A 22,568-nucleotide genomic window follows, 5' to 3' on the forward strand; every position below is an offset into this window, starting at 1 on the left:
AATATAAGAGTTGTGACATGAATAACATTTAATATGGTTTGTTAATTGTGGAAATACACCTTAATTTTTGGGTAATTTAAAAAATACAAAACGGTAATTTGGTGATTACTTTTTTGTAATTTAAAAAAGTATATTATTAAAAAATGGATAAAAATTCATATGATGATATTTTTGAGAAAAATAATTTTTATCCCCAAGAATGGGACCATATTTTTAAGTTTCACAGAAAATAATTTGATACCAAAGCATTCAAGACCCAGATGAAGGTCTATAGTCTCCCGGGGAAGTGTTTCATTAACCATAATACACAGAACAAAAGATACAGATGGGAGTGGTACATTGTATGTTCAATCTATTACACTTAAATCAGAGGTAGTAGCCGAGTGGGAAATCATACAAACAGGAGGAAAATTCAACATAATGATAGACGTAGAGAAATGCCGTATGGTATCATGTCTGGAAAAGATCATCATCCATCGCTTGTCCATGTGAAGGCCAGAATTACAGCTGTTAGTGCAGAGAAAATGATTCCACAAGCAAACACCAAAGTGGCCCTGCTCAGGCTTTTGTTGTTCAGGTTCTCTTGATTGCCTAACTCAACCTCTTTGAGAAGCTCCCTCACTTCGTCCATGTCCGAGTCCTTCGCAGCTTGGATAAGTCTACTTTGTATTTTCTCAAGCTTATTTAGCCTTCTGCCTCGGGATGCATCCTTGGCTGGCCAGATAAAACCTGTCATTTTCCAAAGAAGGATGCCTACGTATATGGCCACGATACAGTCTACGCTGTAATGGTGACGCTCTCGAATCTCTCTTTGTGCGCTGTGCAGCACAAGAATCCATATAAGAGCTGAGCTAAAACCTCCATAAGCTTCCTGCAACCATGTTTATTATATAAAGAGGCCAGTAAGATTCAATAACTCCTTTTAACCTTGGTGGAAATGGTCACAAGATGAAAAGTGATTTCAAAACATACTATTAAATTATACCGTCCAAGCCATAGCTGTCAGTACAGCAACAAGCATGTGGCCGCTGTATAGGAGGTCATTGCAGCCGCCTCCAGCTTTCTTTAGCAGATTGTACCATGAAGATCCTTCTGAAGTGGTGGGTCGTAGGAAATCAATCAGAAAGCTCATTGAACCCCACTCTGGCTGATAGTCACTGTATTGTTCAGTATCAGCTGGAATAGAAGGGAAAGGTTAACAAACAGTTTCCACTTCAAGAAAACATATCGATGGTAGGAATAAAGACATCACTGTAGAGGAAAATCTTTATGATCGTTGAATAAAGGATTCTAAAATAAAAAATATAAACACATTACACAACAAAAAAGCCAGCATCCAAAAACGCTTGAAGAACTTTCTACATCTATAAATGCCAATAAAGGAACATAATTATCAATAATGACACAGTCAGAAGTCTCAAGCTAGATGAAAAACGCTCCATAGCTTGTGGCAAGCAAAGTAACTCAGACCTAATAGTTCACAGATAATTGGGATTTAGATTGTTATAATTACCTTTGTAAATTTATTTTGAGGGGTGAGGATGCCGAGCTATATGACAATGTCATATGAGGTGCCTCATATTTACAGACATGGTCATATAGCAAGAATGGTAAAACATAAATATAAAATCAAGGTAAATATATGATGGTCGTATCAATCTAAATGATATGACACAATGCAGTCAAGTTTAGCAATATATTTAAAAATCAGTCATGGAGAATGTGATTAATTCACGAAGTTCCTATGATTGCCCAGAAACCCAGAACACAACTAAAAAATAAAACCACCAAACAGTACAAGCCAAATCCTAGTTTAAAGGGTCATGAAAATAACATCCCCTACATGTATAATCCATTAGATAAATAACAGAAGCAAATGAGCTTAATATATGGAACACACCGTAAGCTATATCCAGTTGTATTAACTGACGAATAGAAGCAGCATCCGAAGCATAAGGGACATAATACTTCTGAGCCCAGTGATGAGGATATGCAGGAACTCTAAACCGAGCAGCAGCACACCAAGGTCTGGCTGATGGAAGAATGGTGGATACAAAAGTTATGGCTCGTAGAAGACGGCCAATTCCCATGGTGAACATGTATCTTGCACCAAGCCCTAGGCCAGGAGCTTGAACAGATTCAAATAGTACAGAGAAAGCCAGCATCATAAACAGCATTAGGAAATGGTGCAGTCCAATAATACGAGCTCTTAGAATCTCAACAAAGGTTTGAGGAAGTTTCTCATTCAATGCAAGGAGTAACCACTGGCCAGTGTCAGGAAGAGGAGGTGTCTCACTGTCAACAATTAAGAAGCCAATCATAATCCCATTGTCAAACTTTAAGCTAATAATAAAAGCAGAAATAGCATGGAAAATGAAAGGTATCCTTAGAATTCACTGACATAGGAGCCACGAGATGGTTGACCTTAAAAGTCCCAAAATATGCAGCTCGTGGATCTTACATTCAGAAAAAGATTAAACTACTAAATCGCTTACATGTTTACCATCTCAGGAAAAGTTACCACTTGATGTTTATTCAGGTTTCCTCAATGATTATCCAGGAACATACATATAACAACAGCAAGTCACCTGTGCCTAGCATCCTACCACATTAATGTTCTTGCTACCAAGTCTACAGAAGGTTTTGTCAGTCAACAGCACATACACATCAGGCAGCATATGTATCCATCAATGCGTATCCATAACAATTCAACACATCATGAAAGTAGTCTCATTTTGTTATTTTGGGGCTCATGTACTTCAAGCAGAGTGAATGAAAATTTCAGAACATACATTGACATCAGAATGTATGAATGCCTCAGCCATAAGATCACAAATTGTAAGATTTGCTAGCATTATGTCAAATTCATCAATAGTAATTAAGAACTTTAGTTTGGGAAAATACATAGCCTTTGCATTACCTACACATGTTTGCTACTCTATTATTGAAATGCAACAGTAAGCATGTGGAGTTTCACAGAAATTACATGCCATTATGAAGCTTTCAATTCTTTAGCACTAATGCAACACGACCATCTCTTCTCCAAGGATTAGTCATAGATTTGAGAGGCTGATAAAAGAACAGAGAAAGAAGGTTTCATCTATCCCACAAAATTATAAGATCGTAATATTACCCCAAAAGGGGAAAAAGACCCTCAAAACATGCAAAATACTACATCTTTTATAACATGTTAGACAAAATAATATGTGTGTATTTATAGCTGGCAAAGACTTTCTTTTATCTCCTTTTATGGGCGTTTGACCCCAAAAGGATGGGAAGGGAGATATTTTAACGAGTGGCCTTCCTTTCAAGCAAAGTGGTCTTCACTCAATTAAGCCACACCTTAGTGGAGAGACTGAAAAAGTTACAATGCAAAAACCAATCTTTCACATCTAAATTCAGAAGAGATCCATTGAGGATTCTATCTGACCTGTATTTAAGTAATCAGAATCGTCACAGTTAAAAGTGTAGCCAGCTGAAGTCCTTGGAACACTTGGGGAGATACTCTGCTATCTAACTTTGGGGCCATGAAATGACAGACTTGCTAAAAAGGGAAAGAAGCAAAATATTCCGGGCCTGAAACAAGTGTCTCCTACCAAATCCGTTACCATTGCCTGCTATTTCTATATCAACCAAATTTAACAGAGACAGAAGCCCTACGAGTAATCAATATCAACATCTACTCATATCAGAGAACAATTTAATCTACCGCTTAATTAATGCTTTACCCTAAATGCAGCATTTCCTATCCCTACCACTCTCCAATATATGTTTTTGATCAGATCACATCCTACAAAAGCTCAAACTATTTCTTTGACCTAATAGTCAATGAACGCCCGAAACCAAATCTGAGCCAATGTTAAAGTTTCACAGAACCCCATCATCTGGAACGAATACTTTTATCAATGTATCATCTTGGTCGCTTTCTTTCTAGCTAGAAAACAAAAATACATATACTAGGGAGATAAACAGAGGAAAACAAATACTGATTACCGGTGCCAATTGAGGCCCAGCACGGCGGTGACGAAGCGCACGGATAGAGCTTCGAAGAGGAGAGCTGAGAGCATGAAGATCATGGATGCGACAAAGGGTATGGCCGCGCGGAACTCAGAGGACCAGTGCTTGTAGAAAGGGACACGAATGACGGCGGTAAGAGCGAGCAGGGACCAGAGAACTGGCTGAAGACGCGCGTGCCATGCCGGCGAGAGGTGGCGGAGGTAGTCTATAGCGACGTAGGAAATGGCTGCGACGCCGAGACCTGGCGGCGCCGGCCACCGCATGGTTGCGGCTGCTGGAGCGTGGTTTAAGGAAAACTGGAAGTTGGAGGTTGGAGTTTTGGGGATACTATCGTACTAGTAAGGCAATTTGTTTGTTAGCTGCAGTGTTTGTTTGGTTTCCAAACTAATCTCAACTCATTTCAACTCATCATTACAACTTTTTCAAATTTTAATATAAAATATAATAAATAATTTAACTTTTTTAAATTCTAAAATAATAATAATAATATTAAAAAATAATCATTACAACTTTTTCAAATTTCAATACAAAATATAATAAATAATTTAACTTTTTTAAATTCTAAAATAATAATAATATTAAAAAATAATATTTTAACAATATTTTATCATCTCAACTCAACTCACTTCAACTCACTTCAACATCCAAACACAAAAGATCTATTTACGAGGGAGATCTATTTCATCGATCCAACGAAATTAAGTAAAATTAAATATATTTGTAAGGAAATATTTTATCATGAAAGAATTACATAAAATTAAATATATGAATTGATATGTTACGTTAAAGTTATTTTTATTATAAAATAAATTTAATAGATTTTATAAAATTACGTCAATTTATAAATTTATTTTATATAATTTCGTTTGTGGTAATTTTCTTAATTTTATATGATTTGTTAAATTTATTTTATAATAAAATTAATTTTATAATTTAATATACTATATTCAATCATATCAGTCTATAAATTTAATTCTATATAATCACTTTATAACTAAAATATTTTTTTAAACATTAATTTGGCCACGTTACTATTGGACAAATTATTATTTTTTGTAATTATTTTGTAAAAGGATTACATCAGTTCGTGGATGCAGTAGCACTCTGTTTGCAAATAAAGCACCAAAAGTCGTAACAATTGGGTTTCGAACCTGTGCGACTTTGTTGACGAGGAAGCAGCGTGAGAGTTGAATCAAATTCAATTTTTGTGGAAATAGATGCAATCTATAGATTCTATACACATATTCGAAATTGATTTTAGAAAAATCAAACGCCATAACTTTTTGTTCGCATAATTTGTTTTTCTGAAAGTAGACTGTTGGAACAAAAGGGCTGCAAACAAAAAATAGTGAGAGAAATGTTTGCTTTAAGGTGCGTTATAATACCGTTTTCTTTAAGACAATATTCACCTCTACTAATACCGGTATGCATACGGGTTACAAGTGAATTTATTTTCAAGATATAATAAAATCTAGAACAAGTCTATTTGTGTAGCCGCGATATGCGCACACAAAATTAAACTCCGAATATACTTAGATTTTACTATTCAACTAAGAGATTAGAAATCTATTCTCTCCATAATGAACAGATCCTTATAACAAGTTTTGAAGAAATGAAGACTCTTGGAAGAGAGAAGTTGAAGAAAAAACCACTGCAGAGGGTTTGGTTGTCCATCTTTCTCCAAATATGGAGTAGGTAGGGGTAGCTCTGGAGGTAAATGCCGATGAAAAGCATCAATTGTAGCCGTAAAACCATCATCTTTCTCAATCATCTTTCTCAATCGATTTTGCCATGCAGTTGTATTGCTCTAGATTTAAACTGGAAATGTTGATTAATTAAATTAAATCAATCGACTTTACAGGAGAACTGTGTAAAGTTAATTAAATTCTACTTAATAACAGCTTGAGCTTTCTTATCCAAACATAAAGCAAAACTGACCACATGCAGCAAACCACTAGACACAACCAATCATGAGGCATTCTATTAAATAAATTCTAAAAAATATGCATTGTGCAGTGACATACAATGCAAGATTGATTAGTTTAATTTCAAATATTGTAGATATGGCATGGATACAATCTTTGAGGCTTTCAAATGTTCCACAGGACCACAATAATAAGAAGAGCGGGGGAAGTAATATGCCGAATTCATATGTCATTTGAAATATCCACATTTACGTTGCAAGCAAACATCTTGTTTATATTCATATTGAATAAGGCCATAAAACCACTAGAAAAAAAACTTTCTTAAATTCTTGTCCAGAATTAAAGGCCTCAAATGAGAGAGAGAATCACACATACAGTAGTAGGTAAGCATGGAGTTCGAATTTTGTACTTAAAATAATTAAAATTTCTCTTCTAGGAGGAAAAAAATAATAATACTGCATTTGGATATGGAAACATTCTGTGGCAACAAGGCAAAAAGACTGAGCTCATGAAGATCAATTAGGCCCTATTCTTTCTCCTATAATTTATCAGAACTTGAGATGTGAGGTTTTGTTATAAGATTAAATTAGAGCTTGTCTCCCCCTTTTTTGGGGAGTTTTGCTCAATATGTTTTAATGAATAAGAAATTTAGTAAAAATGCTTAACAAACAAGTGCTTGAGTTTAGTACTTGCATTGACAGGTAATGCCTAATGTTATCCCGAAGAACGATCCCCACCTAAGCGAGCAAGTGCTAGAGTCTAATACTTGTGCCTTAAACGAGCGTTAAGAGTCTAACACTTGTGCCACAAACAAGCTCTTCAGTCTAACACTTGGTTAGTGCCACAAACAAGCTCTTCAGTCTAACACTTGGTTTGCAGGGTAATGTTTCAAGTTACTGGGCACAAGATCGACATCGATGGCAATAAGCATTTGAGTGTAACACTCACACTGCAAGGTAACAACTAAAGCATGCAACCCTGGTCTCTGGTGACCTAACACCCGTGATTATTGTGTCGATACAATTAAATTTATTCAATTGAATAAAATAGAGACCACCTTTTCTAGAAAACAAATACTACCACAGCCAAGTTTATAAAACCGTTTGCATTAAAACAAATTATCAAGTTTTACTAAAAGAAATTGGATGACAATGCTGCAAAACCGGCACTTGGGCACTTGGGTTTTAAACTTTAAGAGGCAAGATATTATTTGAAAAATAGATATTTATTGCATTCTTCCTCTCGATATTGTTTTGGGCTGTGACTCCACTTTGCCCTTTTCAATAGAACAACAACATGCGCTTGAGAAGAAAACCTTCAGTCCAAATAACATAACCTAAAATTAAGGAGTTCAGTAAATATTCCCCATAAGCTCAGTAAAGGAGGCTGCTGCTGCTTCGTCCTACTGTAATTGAGCAGAGTATTTTTTTTTCCCTATTCTTCTTGCAAAAATAAAACTTACATGGTGAGGAGACATACCAATTGAGAAGGATGAGAGCCAACCAAACCAAGCACATGCTTAATATCCTTGGAATGAAAAACCTTGCGGCAAACTGGGCAGAGTCCACATTTCCCTCCCATTGCTCCATGCGGGTCTAAAAAATATAAGATCAGTTAGATAGATCATTAAGATGGCAGAAAATTAGAACTTATTTTCTCGTCACATCACCTGATCCCATGCAAGACAAATTCTAAACTGCCAGCAAGCACCACTATTGGCAACCAAAAAAATCTGGAAATGGGGACCAACAGGCTCCATAAGTCAAACAGAAATTTTGTCCCTTATCAAGGTGATGAACCATTTGAATGCGTACATGCCTATCAAGATGATGAATATGAGTCTATGCCAATTATCAAAATTGCTTCAGGACGGGCTGATCTAAGGCCGAAACTCACCAAGCGGGGCAGAGGAACGAGAGAGAGGATGGAGGAAATAGAAAATGAGGATCTAAGCTTTTCTGAGAGAGAGGAACGAGAATGAAATGAGGATCTCAGCTTTTCTTCTGAGAGAGGAATGAAAATGAGGTTCTGAATTGTGATTGTACGAGAGACGCAATTTTGCATCTGGGAATCGATTTATTGATATCAACGAAACTCACGGGAGACGCAATTTTCAGCAGCTCCAGAAACTCCAAAGCTGCAAGACAACCAACTGAAAGAAACCGATGCTTTAATATGATTTTCTTTACAAAGTATTTAATTGGGGGAGCTCCTTCACACTTCACATGATGAGAGACAAATTGATAATAAACTCTCCAACTGCTAATTAATTAGAGAAAATTGAGAAATGCTAATTAAAAAAAAAAAAAGTCATGAATATGTGGAAATTGATCGAATTGAATAATTAACCTGCTATGGGGATGTCGAGCTCTGCGAGATCTCCGGAAAATTCACCTGAAATTTTGAAAACAAAAATTTAAAATACCTCTATATATACTCACGTTTAATATCTCTTGCAAATTTGTCGGAAACCTGCTTAGGTAACGTACCTTTCCTTTGATAATGTGTTGTATGGTGGTATTGAGATTTCCTCCTATCATTGGTTGAAACTTTGTTGGAAAATTACTTCCAACGTAGTACTTTATATGCACTCCCTTTAGCTTAGGTGTTTTCATACTTGTTGATACAAACATTTTTATGCCTTCGTCAACTGTCATGTTTTCCAGAGACGGCCACTCAAAAGAAATCACCTCATTGCAAAAACATTCTAATTTTGGTAAATTCTGGAGCTTGAGGTACTTCACTTGAGGGAATGCAATCACATGATCTCTTTTCTCTTCGTCTCCTGATTCTTTTCCAATGATTTCTTCCATTTCATGGCAACCACCAACATCTATTTCTTCTAATTTCACAAGAAGTTTTGCTATGGATGGTGTGAATAAACATTTCAAACTAAAACAATTCTCTACTTTTAGCAATCTCAAGTTATTGAAGCCCTTGATATCTCGTGGACCTTTCTTCCATATATGCAACAGCTTCGGTAAATCTTGTAATCCCAACACTGTCAAGTTATTGAAGATATAATTGCTTTCTTCAACATTTAGTCCCTCAAGTTCAAATATCACTTCCAATGAATAACAATATTTTGCCTCAAGTATTTCTAGATTTTTCAAACTTTGAATCAAGTAGTAAGGAAATAGAGAACACATCTTTGTTTGATTTTCAGTCTCACTACTCACATTTGGCTCATCTTGATTTGTCAATGTAACCTACCAAAACATTAAAAAAAAGTGACACTGTCAAAAGTAGTCTCATGTATATATATAAGAGGAAGTTTTTAGGCCTAACTTAAATTTGAGCACCTAAATTAAAAATTTAACGAAGTTATATATTTCCATTTTCATGCATTTCAGTCTCACTCTTACCATCTACATTAATCATGTATTACAAGCACTATTTACAAAAGGGGGCCTTAACAGAATAATGTCTATTATGATTAATTTCATGTGCAACCTCAAAGTGCAGTCCTTTGAAAAAAAGTGGAAGATCACTAAAACATTTATTTATTTATTTGTAATGAATCTCACTTCATGTTCTAACAGACTGCACGAGACTTATATTTTCTAGGTTTATATCTACTCACCCGAAAAACTATATGGTTGGGAGAGGGCCAAAATGTAGCTCCTAGCTAGATTATCTTAGTTATATGGAGCTCACTAGTACTACAACAGTGACCAGCCCAACAAAAACAGAAAGAAAAAGCCATGCACAAAGTAGTACTCCTGCTCTATAATGCAATTAATTAATAAACTCTCTAAGTGGAAACATTAAGTTGTATTTAATTAAGTCACAATTATTAATAAAAGAAATCATTTCTTTAATTAAGGGTAGAGATTATAATTTATTGTAAGGAAAAATAAATTTATTCAATTACCCTTTGAGTTTTATCACCAAATTCAACCTCTAAAATGAAATAATCGTTAGTTTTAATAATAATTTCTAGTATTCTTTGAGAAACGAGTAATATTTTTAATATGTAAAGTGTAGTTCTCCAAAATTTAACTTTTAAAGCGACGTAAATGGTAAAAATTGGAATGCATGAAAGATCATGTGATATAAAAAGGTGGCTCAAAAGCTCAGTGTCTAATGAAACTAGAAAAATTACGGCAGAAGGACAAAGGGAAAAGATTTGTTTTTTTTTTTTTTACTCAAAGCAATAGTACTACTCTTATAGGTTTAATTTTAAAATATGAAGATAAATAAATAAAAAGAAATTTTTTAATAGTTAAAATGAAAAGAAATAGAAGAAGACAAGTGTTTCAAAAAAAGTTATAAATAAAAATAATAATAAAATAAAAACTATTTATTTATGATGCACATACCTGATATTTGTTAAAGTTGTGTTTGTTCTCTCCTGAAGAGGAGTTGCAATTTCCTTGGTCTGGATTATAATTCTTGCAACGTGGTATACAAGACAACTCTAAGCATCGGTTGAAAAGTCTAGAAGATTCTCTTGCTGAGGTTGAGGAGGAGCCAGCACTAGGCTCTTGTGGGGCTCTTGTAATCAATTCCGCACCAAATGTTTTTAATTTTATACTATCATACAAATTGATCTTCTTTATGGATGGCCAATCAAAAGAATGGGCTTCACTACAGAGGGACTTCACTTGAGGGAATGCAATCACATGATCTCTTTTCTCTTCGTCTCCTGATTCTTTTCCAATGATTTCTTCCATTTCAAGGCAATGTCCAACATGTATTTCTTCTAATTTCACAAGAAGTTTTGCTATGGATGGTGTGAACAAATATTTCAAACTATCACATCCCCATACTTCTAGGAATCTCAAGTTATTGAAGCCCTTGATATCTCGTGGACCTTTCTTCCATATATGCAACAGCTTCGGTAAAGAAAATAATATCAACTCTGTCAAGTTATTGAAGATATAATTGCTTTCTTCAACATTTAGTCCCTCAAGTTCAAATATCACTTCCAATGAATCACAACTAAATGCATAAAGTATTTCTAGATTTTCCAAACTTTGAATCAAGTAGTAAGGAAATAGAGAACACATCTTTGTTTGATTTTCAGTCTCACTACTCACATTTGGCTCCTCTTCTTGCTTTGTCAATGTAACCTTAAAAAAAATGACACTGTCAAAAGTAGACTCATATATATATTGGAAGAAATCAATTTTTGAATTCTTGTTCTAAACTAATTAAGGCTTGACTTCAATTTGAGCCCCAAAATCAATAACGATAATGCAAATAACCAATTTATTTTCATTTATAATCTAATGGAACTCTATTATCTTTAAACGAATTATTCAAAGTTCCTTAATTTTGGAGATTTAAAAAAACTATATATAAAAAATAAAAATAATAACCCATGAAAATTTCATTATTGGAACTCTAGTGAGGTGACTAGCTTATAATTTAATTACAGCTAGCAAGGGTAAATTTAAATTTACTCAATGGCCCTAAAAGTGTTATCAAATTCAACCTTTAAATGAAATAATTATTTGAAAAATGAGTGACAGTTTTTAAGTGAAATTATCCAAAATTTAATTTTTAAAGTGAGGCAAAAATTAGATGAAAATTGGAATGCATGCACGATTAAAATATGAAGATCATGTAATACGAAATATTCTCAATATAGGACGAAAGTGTTTCAAATAAGTTATAAATAATAATAATAATAATAAATAAACCTTAATCATGATGCTCATACCTCTTTTTTAATGTCGTGTTTATTCCTTTCTAAAGAGGAGCTGTTATTTCTTTGGGATCTCTTGGCGCTGCGACCTGGTACACATGAAGACTCTAGGCAACGGTTGAAAAGTCCAACTGAATCTCTCGATCGTATTGAGGAGGAGCCAACACTTGGCTCTGGTACATCAATTTTCTTTAACTTTCTTCTGCTTTCAATTTCTGAATAAAATGTTTTTAGTTTGGGACAATGCCACAATTCGATGTTCTTTATGGATGGCCACTCAAAAGAATGGGCTTTGCTACTAAAACTCGTAGTGATATCTTCTCCCAATTCTTTTCCAGCTTCGTCCTCTCTTTGAATAACGTTTTCCATCATTTCGCAATTATTTACTTCTAAGGTTTGGAGTTTCACCAGTAGTTTGGCAACAGAAGCATAGAGCAAATTTCGCAACTTGGGACATGCCTCGATTTTAATTGATATTAAATTTTGAAAGCCTTGAAATCCTCGTGGAACATTCTTCCACACATGTGCCATCCGAGATAACTTCCGTAACTCTAGGCTTTGTAATTGGTTCTTCTCTATGACCTTTAGTCCTTCCAAATTAAATACCACTTCTAGTAATTCACACTTGTTTACATAAAGCTCTACCAAATTGGGAAACCACAAAATGGTGTTGGATGAAAATAGTTTATGAGAGAGGGTTGTTGATGAAGTGCTGCCTCCTCCTTCAACCTGTTTCATCCATTAATTCAATCATTACAATGTTGTGAGTAGTAGTTTTCAAATATATATAATGTATATGATCCTTAAGATAAGAAATTAATAAGATGTTTATTCCCAACGAAAATCATATAGAAATTTTTCCAACAATAGTATAGAACCATTAACTCTTTAGAAATTTTCAAGAGATTTGATCTTTGAAGTAATCCATACAGAATGTGAATCATAGATGTACTATTAATTGGGAGAACATACCTCAACTGAGTCCATAGATTTACATATACCAATGAGCCTTGGTAAGGAATATAGATGCATTTTCTCCAACTTCGGCAATGTAATGACATCACTATCTTCTCCTTCCTTCGAAAAAATTTCTTCTATATTTTCACATTCAGAAATGTCTAACGATTTGAGTTGAACCAAATCTCTCACCATGGCCAACCAAAATATATTTTTCGAACGCTGGCACTTACCTATTGCACAATGTTTTAGGTTGCCAAAAACACTTCTACTCTCCAAAAGTACTTTCCCAAGATCACTTGCATCCTCCCGTTCGTCGAGTCTGATTTCATTTTCAAATAAATATCTCTCATCTGTAATGTTTATTCTAAATTTCAAGTTGGAGTTACTGAAGTGCAATTCTTTTGGCAAGTACCTAATACTTAGTACGTTGATTTCTAAAACCGTCATTTTATCAAAATAAGGAATTAGCTCAGCAAGGTTTGCATTATTATTTGTTCCTTCTTCATTTCCTTCCATCGTAGTTGTACATTCCCAATTCTCAAATTCTCCCATGTACAACTCTTGTAGTCGAGATAAACGGGATAAGACACTAGCTGCAATTCGCTTTAGAGAAATGCATCCCTTCATATCCAACAACTTCAATTGACCAAGATTTCCTATTTCACGCGGCAACTCCTCGATCTTGGAATCTCTAAAACTAAGAATTTCTAATTTTTCAAGGGTTCCAATTGCCGACACATCTTTTAAGTGACAACTCTCCAGATTCAACATGCGAAGGTTCTCAAGGATTTGGATTGATGGTGGCAATGACGTCAAGGAGAAGCAGCCTTCTTGCAAAGACAATATCTTTAGCTCATCCATCCCATTAAATAAATGGTCTGGGAACGTTTTTGAATCATTTAAACATGATAGTAGCAAAAGCTGAAGCTTGGGACACTTCAACCCATCAGAATGACCTTTCATTTCTCCAAGTAAAAGAGAAATTGTAGTGTAACTATCATATGTATCCTTCTGTGGCCATTCTTCATGTCTTCTATTCAACTCTACCATAAAACCGTGTTCGTCTCTGGATGCAATATATATTGCCACATCTCGTACAACATCATGCATTTTGACACATTCGTCCTTGTCGCTATCCAACAAGAGATTTGATCTTCGAAGATTCCGAACTATTGCGTTGACATGTGCTCTTGTTTGTTCCACAGTACCAAAGACTTTAAGAAACCTTTTTGCAACTCCATATCTAACTAAATGTTCAACAGGAATATCATAATCATCGGGATACAAACAACATAACAAAAAACAATATTTGGCTTCATCACTTCCTAAGTAATTGTAACTGAACTCTATGCTGGAATATACCTTTGGATGCAGACCAGAGATATATTGTGGGATACACATTTGAAGTTGCTGAAGCGCGGTTTTCCACTCATACTCATCGTATTTGTTGCTAAGAGCACTTCCAACCATCACAATAGCAATGGGCAAACGGTCACATTCCTTTGCAACTTGTTCTGCTATTGAGATTAGATTTGGAGTATTGAGACAATCACCTGCCATCTCGTTGAAAAGATTCCAAGCTTCTTCTTCAGATAAAAGTCCAACTGGAAAGATCGATTGAATTCTCATTTGATTGCAAGTTTCTTCCATTCTTGATGTTAGCAGGATTTTGCAGCTCTTTTCTTTTATTGCATCGTAAACACCAATGGCCTCAAGATCCTTAAAATAAAGTGGTTCCCAAACATCATCCAATATCACAAGGACATTCTTACTATTCGTCAATCTCGTATATAATTCATTTGCTCTTCCATGTAAACTCTCTGCATTAAGTCTAGCGCCTAGCATTTCCGCAAGTTCACCTTGAATCTTTGTCAAGTTTGGACTTTGAGACACCACTGCAATGGCAACTTCATGGAATAAACCATCAGCTTTGACTCTTCCAACTATTTCTTTTGCCATTTCTGTCTTGCCAATCCCTCCCATACCACATATTGCAATCATGTCGATTTTTTCATCCCTTAGAGCCCCCAAAACATTTCGAATTATTGATTTTCGGGATTCAAAATCCTTAAACCGTTCTGTGGATGATGATCTCACTTTCAATGGAGGTGCAATATTGAACACCCTATCATATTCTCCACCTTCTTCTAGCAACTCAACGATCGCTCGAGTATTCTTCTGAGCTTTCTTGCCCAAGGAATAGTGAAGCTTCAGATCAGGACACCAACCATTCAAGCACATCCTATTAGTTTTGACATCTTCTTCAAGGAATTTATTCGCTTCTTCAATTTTTTTCTCCACATTTGTCAGCCACGTCTTAACTTCACTTGCGACTACTTGTTGATTCCATCGGGCTCCATCAACAGATTGTTGCACCGCCTCCTTCTTCTGACATAGTTTTGAAAATTTCTCTTCAAGAATCATGATCTTGCTCTTGTAGGAAATAAGATAGCCAAATTGTTCTCCGATTGGACCAACTGAGTATTCTCCTATTTTTCCAACAATTGAAAAAATAATTTCCATTTTTCCAGAAGTAATTTTTCTGTTTTTGTAATTTTTTTTCCTGCTCTTTTGTGAACACAAATGTTGCTTGAGATGCAAAACAACAAGTTGCAAGCAATATTGAGAGAAGGGGACGAAATCTGCCTCTGCACATTTACCAATCAAAGAAGCAAAAGAGAAAAAAAAAAAATCAGTTGAAAATTGGAGGAAAATGAAGAAAATTTTTTTGGAAAATTACAGAAAAACAAGCTAGTAGCTAGATCGATGTCATCATGTTGGAGGAAAAGGAGGCTATATATGGCCGGGGGACATCTAAACTACCAACATGTAGATATATAGTAGATGCCGATAATTTCTTTAATTAAATTCATTAACATCATGAACAAGTATTTAGAAAACTTGCGACCAATTTTAAAATTTTTTTTTTCTTTATTTGGCATTCATTGACAAAGATAACACACATCATGAACAAGTAATTGAAAAGTTTGTGACCAATTAAAAGTATTTTTTCCACGCATTAATAAGAATAAGTGAGGGAGAAAATAGTGATTAGCTGCATGCACCTCTTAATTTTGGAAGATCAACGACTACTTCTTTTAGCTCTTCTGAGTGTCCAGCGACGTTCCTCTTTCTCAGACAGACAGACAAACCTCAACCAGTCTCTTCTCTGAAAAACAAAAACACATGAAATTATAATCTGTATGGGGACCACGTTGTAATCATGTTGTCCACTTACCTTTGCCTGTACAGGGAGGAAAAAAACAGTAGCGAACCGCGTGAAAAAAAAAATAAAAAAGAAAAAAAAAAAGACAAATAACTCTGATCCCCCAGTCTGCAAAAAGTCAATGAGGAAATTCCTCGTGATTTCGATTATTTGATTGGAATTGACGATGCAATTATTGACGAAGTTAAATGTTAGGTAGATGCAGTAAGGTTGAGCCAATTATCTAATAATTTTATAAATAATGGTGAAATGATTAATTGATAAAAAATATTTTATTGACTTTTTAGAAAATAATGAGAAATTAAATTTAAATAAAAATATCAAAAAATTAAAAATAATTGAATAAAATTTTTTAATATTATTTTTATTTTAAAATTTGTAAACGTTGTATTGATTTTTTTGTTTGTATAATAATTAGATAAAAAATTGAAATTCTAAAATTAAAAAATATTCTGTATTTGAATAATATTTAAAAATAAAATTTATATTTTGTATTTTGTATTTAAAATAATTTCATATCATCTCAACATCTAAATATTATTTAAAGCTAAATAATTTTTAATTTTTTTTATATATTTATTATCTAATTATTAAAATTTTTTTAAGCTTTTAAATAAAATATAAAAAATAATTTAACTTTAACTAATCCTAAAATAAAAATACTTTTTGATCGGTAAAAGGTCATTTTCCTGTTAGGAAAATACTAAGCGTTCCGCTTCAACTTCCGCTGAGAGCTACTATTGGTATTGTTTTTAATTTTTTGTTTTTATTTTGTGATTAAGGAAGTATTTTTTAATGATATTGTAATTTTTTTTAAAAAATATATTTAAAGTGTTAAAAAAATACATTTAAAAAAAATACATCAAAATAACTAACGAAACCGGAAAGTTATACTCTCACCACTGATTCTTACATCGACCGTTATTGTTGAAATTTTTAATTTTTTTGTTTTATTTAATGATTAAGAAAGTATTTTTTAATAATATTGTGATTTTTTTATTTTTTTTAATATTTAAAAATATAAAAAAATACATGTAAAATAAAGGAAAAAAAAATAGAGCAATTATGTCTAAGGTAGCTCACAGTTAATGGCTGTTAATGGCGGTCAACGTAGCACCATCCTTTCCTGTGAATGGCTGCCAGCCAAGAAACAATACTTGTGTCGGTCCAGTTAAAAGCCACTTTAATCATTTTAAATAGGAACCCGATGTGAAAAGAGGAGAAAAAGAAAACATTTTAAAAGAGATTCCACGAAAAAACGACAGTATTTCTGATACCATCACACTGCAAAAGCCAAAGAAAAAAAAAAAAAAAAAAAGCTGTCATTGATTCGTCGCTCTTCAACGACAAATCACATGTGAGATTCTGAGAATGTGGACAAACTAATTTATTTATTTATTTTTTAATGGACGAATTAGTTTTGATCCATTTAGATAAAATGAAATGATAAGATATTTTAAATAATAATAAAATTTTTGAGTTAAAATAAAATAAAATAACTTGTAAAAAATATATATATATTTAGATAGTGAATTAAAATGAAATAGTTTTTAATTTTTAAAATTTGAAAAAAAATATAGATCCAACTTGACTAGACAGTCGAAAAGTATACTGTTGATGCACTATTTATTATTTAAATACTATTCTTTAACTGTTCATGTTAGATTTATACTGTTCATATCAATTTTTTTACTTAATAATTAAAGATGTTAATTATTTAACTACGCCCACCACTTTCAACTCTTGCTAGGAGCCACGGTTAATTATTTTAGAGTGTTTATTTTTTATATGTGTTTTTTTAATAATTTTAAATATTTTTTGTTTAAAATTCAAAATATTATAAAAAATTAATTTCTTAATCACAAAATAAAAAAATTTTGAAAAAAAAAAAAATTAGGAGCGGGACTAGCATTACTCCTCTGTAAAAGCTAAAGAGAAATGCCACGTGAGATTATGAGAAAATGGACGAAATATGTCACAACTTTCACGTAATTTTTTTTTTATTTACATTTTTTAATGTATTTAAATATTTAAAAAAATAAAAAATATATCAATATATTTAAAATCACTTTTTTTATTATTAAGTAAAAAATAATAATAATAATAATAATAATAATTTCACTGAGTGATCAAATAGAGCGGTAACTTTTAGGCGGCATAATAATATTTTTTAAGAGTTTGATCTTTTCTAAGTCGACATCAACTTGTAAAAATAGATCAACGATAAGTCATCTGGTATCTAAAATTTATCTTAGTTGTGAAAATAATTGGTCATTGAAAATTTGAAATATTATAAAGAGCGAGAATTTTTCATTTTCAATATGAAATTTCATACCGCACATAGCCTTATCATTCAATATATCACTCAGTATAGAGGCAGTTCCTCGCAAGTATCACGGCTCAAGTCTCATATTTATAGTTATAATAGGTTTTAATACTATTTGTAACACTCCAATGAAAGCATAAATCACATTTAGGCCTATACTCTAAAATCACTAATTAATAATACAATTAGAGATCTATTAAAGTTATTACAAAGAGTAAAAACTTCTAATTTCCAATCAATATGGGATCACATATAGGGAATCACAACAATAATTGTCCATATATTTAAGTAAACAATAATTTAGTCATCTAATTTTTAATGTTACTTTCCCTCTCCCTCTTGCCAAACTGTAACAATTTTCACTGCACCTCTGTTCACAATTTCTAAATTCTTTGTATATTTTGATTTCTAAATTGTTGAATTAAGCATGAAACTGATTTTGTACATATTTTGTCGGTCAGTCAAGCAAAGGACGGACTTTCTCCATTTTCGAATTCATAATTGAGATCACGTGGTAGGAATTTATCAGGAGAGGAGAGAGAGTTTAGAGGATTTAAAAATAAAAATTATTGACCATATTACAATTATTGACAAAGTGGCGGGGTGGTTGGAGACTTGGAATTCTAAAATATATCTCATCTTATTTTATTTTATTTTATTATTATAATTTTTTTAAATTTTAAAATAAAAATAATATTAAAAATTTTAATTATAATAATATTTTATTTAATTTTTTAAAAATCTTATCTCATCTCATTTAAATTCTTTATCTTTAGATAGATGCAATTAGGTTAAAGAAATTATCTGCTAATTTTGTGTATACTGATGAAATGAATTGAAGAAATATATTTTATTGACTTTTAGAAAATAATGAAAAAATAAATTTGAATAAAAATATCATAAAATTAAAAAATTATTTAAAGAAAATTATTTAATATTACTTTTATTTTAAAATTTGTAAAAATTGAATTGATTTTTCTATTTCTATAATGATTAAATAAAAAAAATTGAAATTTTAAAATTAAAAAAGTATTATTTTTTTACTAATATTTGGAAATGAAATTTATATAATTAGTTTTGAGAATTCCGAAATTCTCTGTGTGTCAAAACAAATCCTAGCCCATGTAGATGCTATTATTGATGCAGTTAAATGTTATGTAGCAGTAATTATAGACGCCGTTAAATTAATGTAGATAACGGTTTACTACTTTCTATAGCTCCTAATATAACCGCTTTGAAAAAAAGTGAGATCTATTATTAAAAAATTAATTTTTTTTCATGTGAATCTCATATTTTATTCACTTTTTTTAAAGCGATTACGCGGCGGTTGTACAATTCACGGTTGTATGTAGATTTACTCCTCCTTTATTATTCTTTTTATTTTTTTATTTTTTAATATTTACTTAATAGTAAAAAACATGACTAATAATAAAATTATATATATATTTTTTTTTATTTAATAATTAAGAATGTTAAAAAATATTTAAATAAATAATAAAATAATAAAAATTTCAAATACACTATAAACTAATAAATAGATGATATGAGATTGTAAGCTTTATCATTATCTAATTAAAAATCAAGTGAAAAAAAAATGAAAAGCAGTAAAAAGGAACTGACAAATTTAATTCTTACGACCCGTTCTTTTGTTGAATAGTAATACTAAATACAAATTTAAAGTCCACAAATTTTCTCTCCGATATGTTACAAAAAAGTAAATCTCATTAAAAAAAGCAGTCCTTTAATAATTTTTTAATGATAAAACTTATTTTTTTCACAGAGGAAAAGTGCGAAATTTGTCTATTTTGTATTTTGTTGAAATTTTTACTTTTTGTTAAATATAATCCGTATGATAAAGGGAATATTTTCTAGAATTATTCGAAATATATCTATACGAAAATTTGCTTAAATACGCGATAGAAGGAAAAAAATCCGTACGGTAATGGACAGGAAATCGTTTTCTTAGATATTTATTTTTGATCGGTAAAAAAGAAAGAAAAAAAAAAAAAGATAGAATAACAATTTGTTTATAATTATATAATAAAATAATATTATTTTCACTTTTATTTTTAATTTAATAAAAAATATTATTATATTTAAAGTTGGGTATGAATAGCTTAGCCTATCATTCAGTCTTCAACACAATACTTGTGTCGGTAAGTCCATAGCCAGTTTAATCATTTCAAATAGGAGCACAATGTGAAAAGAATATATTAAATCTTCACAGTCTCTTCATATTCTATACACTATTTTTTTTAATTTTTTTTATTTTTTTTATCAAATATTTATTATATAAATAATGAATAGAAAATTTGAAATAATTTAAAAAGAATAAAATCAAAAACTTTAAAAAAATATATTAAAAAATTTAATTATTAAAAAAATATAAAGTGTAGAGTATGATGAAAAAACTAACGTGAAAAAGACGAGAGATTCCACGAAAACAACAGTATTTCTGATCCCACCTCTTAGTAAAAGTTTTTTTTTTTTTTTGAAATATGTGAGATTCTGAGAACATGGACGAAATATGTCACAACTTTGGTGTTAATGAGATCATGTCAGATGTCGTCTACATATATACAAGAGCAGAAATGGTTCTGAATTTGTGTTACCGAATAATTTTTTTTTATTTAATGATTAAATAAATATTTTTTTAATAATATTATAAATTTTTTATTTTTTAAAAATATTTGTAATGATTAAAAAAATACATAAAAAATAAATAAATAAATAAATAAAATATATTGTTTGGGATCCTTATTCAGAATTATTTTCGGTGACTATAACAATGCTCGTATAAAAGTTGAAAAAAACTGCTATGCCACTCCAAACTAACCGCTCTAATGTATTGTTGGGTGAAAAAAAAATATTTACTTAATGATTAAGAAAGTCATTTTAAATATATTTTTGTATTTTTTATTTTTTAAAACTATTTAAATCTATTAAAAAAATATAAATAAATAAAAAGTTGAAATACAACCAACGATAAAGTGGAGCGAGTTACCCAACTCATAAGAGTTTGATCTTTTCTGAATCGACATCAACTTCGCAAAAATAAGTTTTAAAAAAAAAACTTGGTAAAAATAGATCAATCATAAGTCATCTGGTTTCTAAAATTTAACTTAATTGTGAAAATAATTAGTCATTGAAATATTATAAATTACAAGAATTTCTCATTTTTAACGATAAGAAATTTCATACAGTACATATCCTTATCACTCAATATATTATCACTTATAGAAGTCAATTCTTCATAACTAGCACCGTTCAAATCTTATATTTCTAGTTGTAATAGGCTCTAATATCATTTATAATACTTTAATAAAAGCATAAACCACGTTTGAACCTATACTTTAAAATGACTAGTTAATAATATAATTAGAAGCCAACTAAAACTATTACAAAGAGTAAGAACTTCTAATTTTTAATTAATATAAAATTTTATACATCACTTATTCTTATAAGGTATCACAACAATAGCTATCCATATATTTAAGTAAATAATAACTTCGTCATCTAATTTTTAATGTTATTTTCCCTCTCCCTCTTGCCAAAGTACTTCAACAATTTTCACTGCACCTATGTTCACAATTTCTAAAATTTTTGTATATTTTGATTTCTATATTGTTGAATAAAGCATGAAACTGATTTTGTACATATTTTGATACCTCGTATTTGAGAATAAAGTTAATCTTGATTGCCAAATAGATGCGCTTTTATATATTTTGATATATAATTTAAAATCATTTGATTTCATCTCATCGCATCTTACTATTTAAACAGTACTTAAAATATTTCAAGAAATCACAATTAATTACCCTTAACAATCCTCAAGTTTTTGAATCCGTTAATATCTCCGAATCCTTTCTTCCATAGATGCAACAGTTTTGGTAAAGATATTAGCAACAACTTCGTTAAGTTATTGAAGATATCGTTTTACTTAACATCTGTCACTGAAGCTCAAATATCAAACAGGTATTTACAAAGTTTTTGACAATTTTAAAAGTATTTTGGTTATTTGGCATTCATTTACAAGGTAACACACAACATGAACAAGTACTAATTTAAAAAATTTGTGACCAATTAAAAGTAATTTTTTGCATGCATTAATAAATGAATAAGTGGGAAAGAAATTAGTGAGTACCTCTTAATTTTGTAAGATCAAGGACTTGTTTCAGCTCTTCTGAATTTTCAGCGTTCGCGTTCTTTCTGATCATACAAGAGAACCAGCTCAAGTCTCAACCAATCTCTCTCCTATGAAAATTAAAAACAAAAGCGTCTAATTCCGAGGTGGTTGTCATGTTTTAATAACTCCGAGCCCACAACCTGCCAAAATTGAATGATGAAATACAATACGAGATTTCTTAGCCACAATAAAATAGAAAAAAAATATTATAAAAATCTAATTATAAATGATTTTGATTGGTCAAAAAATAAATTTTATTAAAAATAATATTAATT

At 31.4% G+C, this 22,568-nt stretch overlaps 2 protein-coding genes across 7 annotated transcripts; both read right to left on the minus strand.

The window, feature by feature from the left end:
* Positions 1 to 261: 261 nt before the first annotated feature.
* LOC109014067 lies at positions 262 to 4,366 on the minus strand. Its single transcript, XM_035685934.1, has 4 exons — positions 3,994 to 4,366; positions 1,901 to 2,295; positions 986 to 1,176; positions 262 to 871 (listed from the first exon to the last, which is right to left on the minus strand). The coding sequence occupies exons 1-4, from the start codon at positions 4,278 to 4,280 to the stop codon at positions 470 to 472; spliced, it is 1,275 nt and encodes a 424-aa protein (XP_035541827.1). The 5' UTR covers positions 4,281 to 4,366; the 3' UTR covers positions 262 to 469.
* A 1,391-nt stretch (positions 4,367 to 5,757) lies between these two features.
* LOC109014065 (probable disease resistance protein At4g27220) lies at positions 5,758 to 22,364 on the minus strand. 6 transcript variants are annotated; one of them, XM_035685938.1, is made up of 11 exons: positions 22,252 to 22,364; positions 15,621 to 15,724; positions 12,568 to 15,203; positions 11,611 to 12,324; positions 10,265 to 11,017; positions 8,432 to 9,151; positions 8,292 to 8,336; positions 7,839 to 8,094; positions 7,612 to 7,674; positions 7,422 to 7,537; positions 5,758 to 5,835 (listed from the first exon to the last, which is right to left on the minus strand). In XM_035685938.1, the coding sequence occupies exons 3-7, from the start codon at positions 15,076 to 15,078 to the stop codon at positions 8,295 to 8,297; spliced, it is 4,740 nt and encodes a 1,579-aa protein (XP_035541831.1). In that variant the 5' UTR covers positions 15,079 to 15,203; positions 15,621 to 15,724; positions 22,252 to 22,364; the 3' UTR covers positions 5,758 to 5,835; positions 7,422 to 7,537; positions 7,612 to 7,674; positions 7,839 to 8,094; positions 8,292 to 8,294. The 6 variants fall into 6 exon arrangements, with proteins under 6 accessions (XP_035541831.1, XP_035541830.1, XP_035541833.1 ...); XM_035685937.1 differs by having other exon boundaries at positions 7,612 to 7,760; XM_035685940.1 differs by having other exon boundaries at positions 7,612 to 8,094; positions 10,265 to 10,780.
* Positions 22,365 to 22,568: the final 204 nt, after the last annotated feature.

This window comes from Juglans regia, chromosome 15 (assembly GCF_001411555.2).
Source record: "Juglans regia cultivar Chandler chromosome 15, Walnut 2.0, whole genome shotgun sequence".
Classification (NCBI taxonomy): domain Eukaryota; kingdom Viridiplantae; phylum Streptophyta; class Magnoliopsida; order Fagales; family Juglandaceae; genus Juglans; species Juglans regia.

Excerpts from the sequence above, each read along its gene's own strand:
- LOC109014067 (XM_035685934.1), bottom strand. The coding sequence starts at position 4,280 with ATGCGGTGGCCGGCGCCGCCAGGTCTCGGCGTCGCAGCCATTTCCTAC. Across the intron at positions 1,177-1,900 it reads ACAACTGGATATAGCTTACG|CTGATACTGAACAATACAGT; the intron begins GTGTGTTCCATA and ends CTTCTATTCCAG. Across the intron at positions 872-985 it reads TGACAGCTATGGCTTGGACG|GAAGCTTATGGAGGTTTTAG; the intron begins GTATAATTTAAT and ends ACATGGTTGCAG.
- LOC109014065 (XM_035685939.1), bottom strand. The coding sequence starts at position 15,078 with ATGGAAATTATTTTTTCAATTGTTGGAAAAATAGGAGAATACTCAGTT. Across the intron at positions 12,325-12,567 it reads AATCTATGGACTCAGTTGAG|GTTGAAGGAGGAGGCAGCAC; the intron begins GTATGTTCTCCC and ends TGGATGAAACAG. Across the intron at positions 8,337-8,431 it reads AACACATTATCAAAGGAAAG|GTGAATTTTCCGGAGATCTC; the intron begins GTACGTTACCTA and ends TCAAAATTTCAG.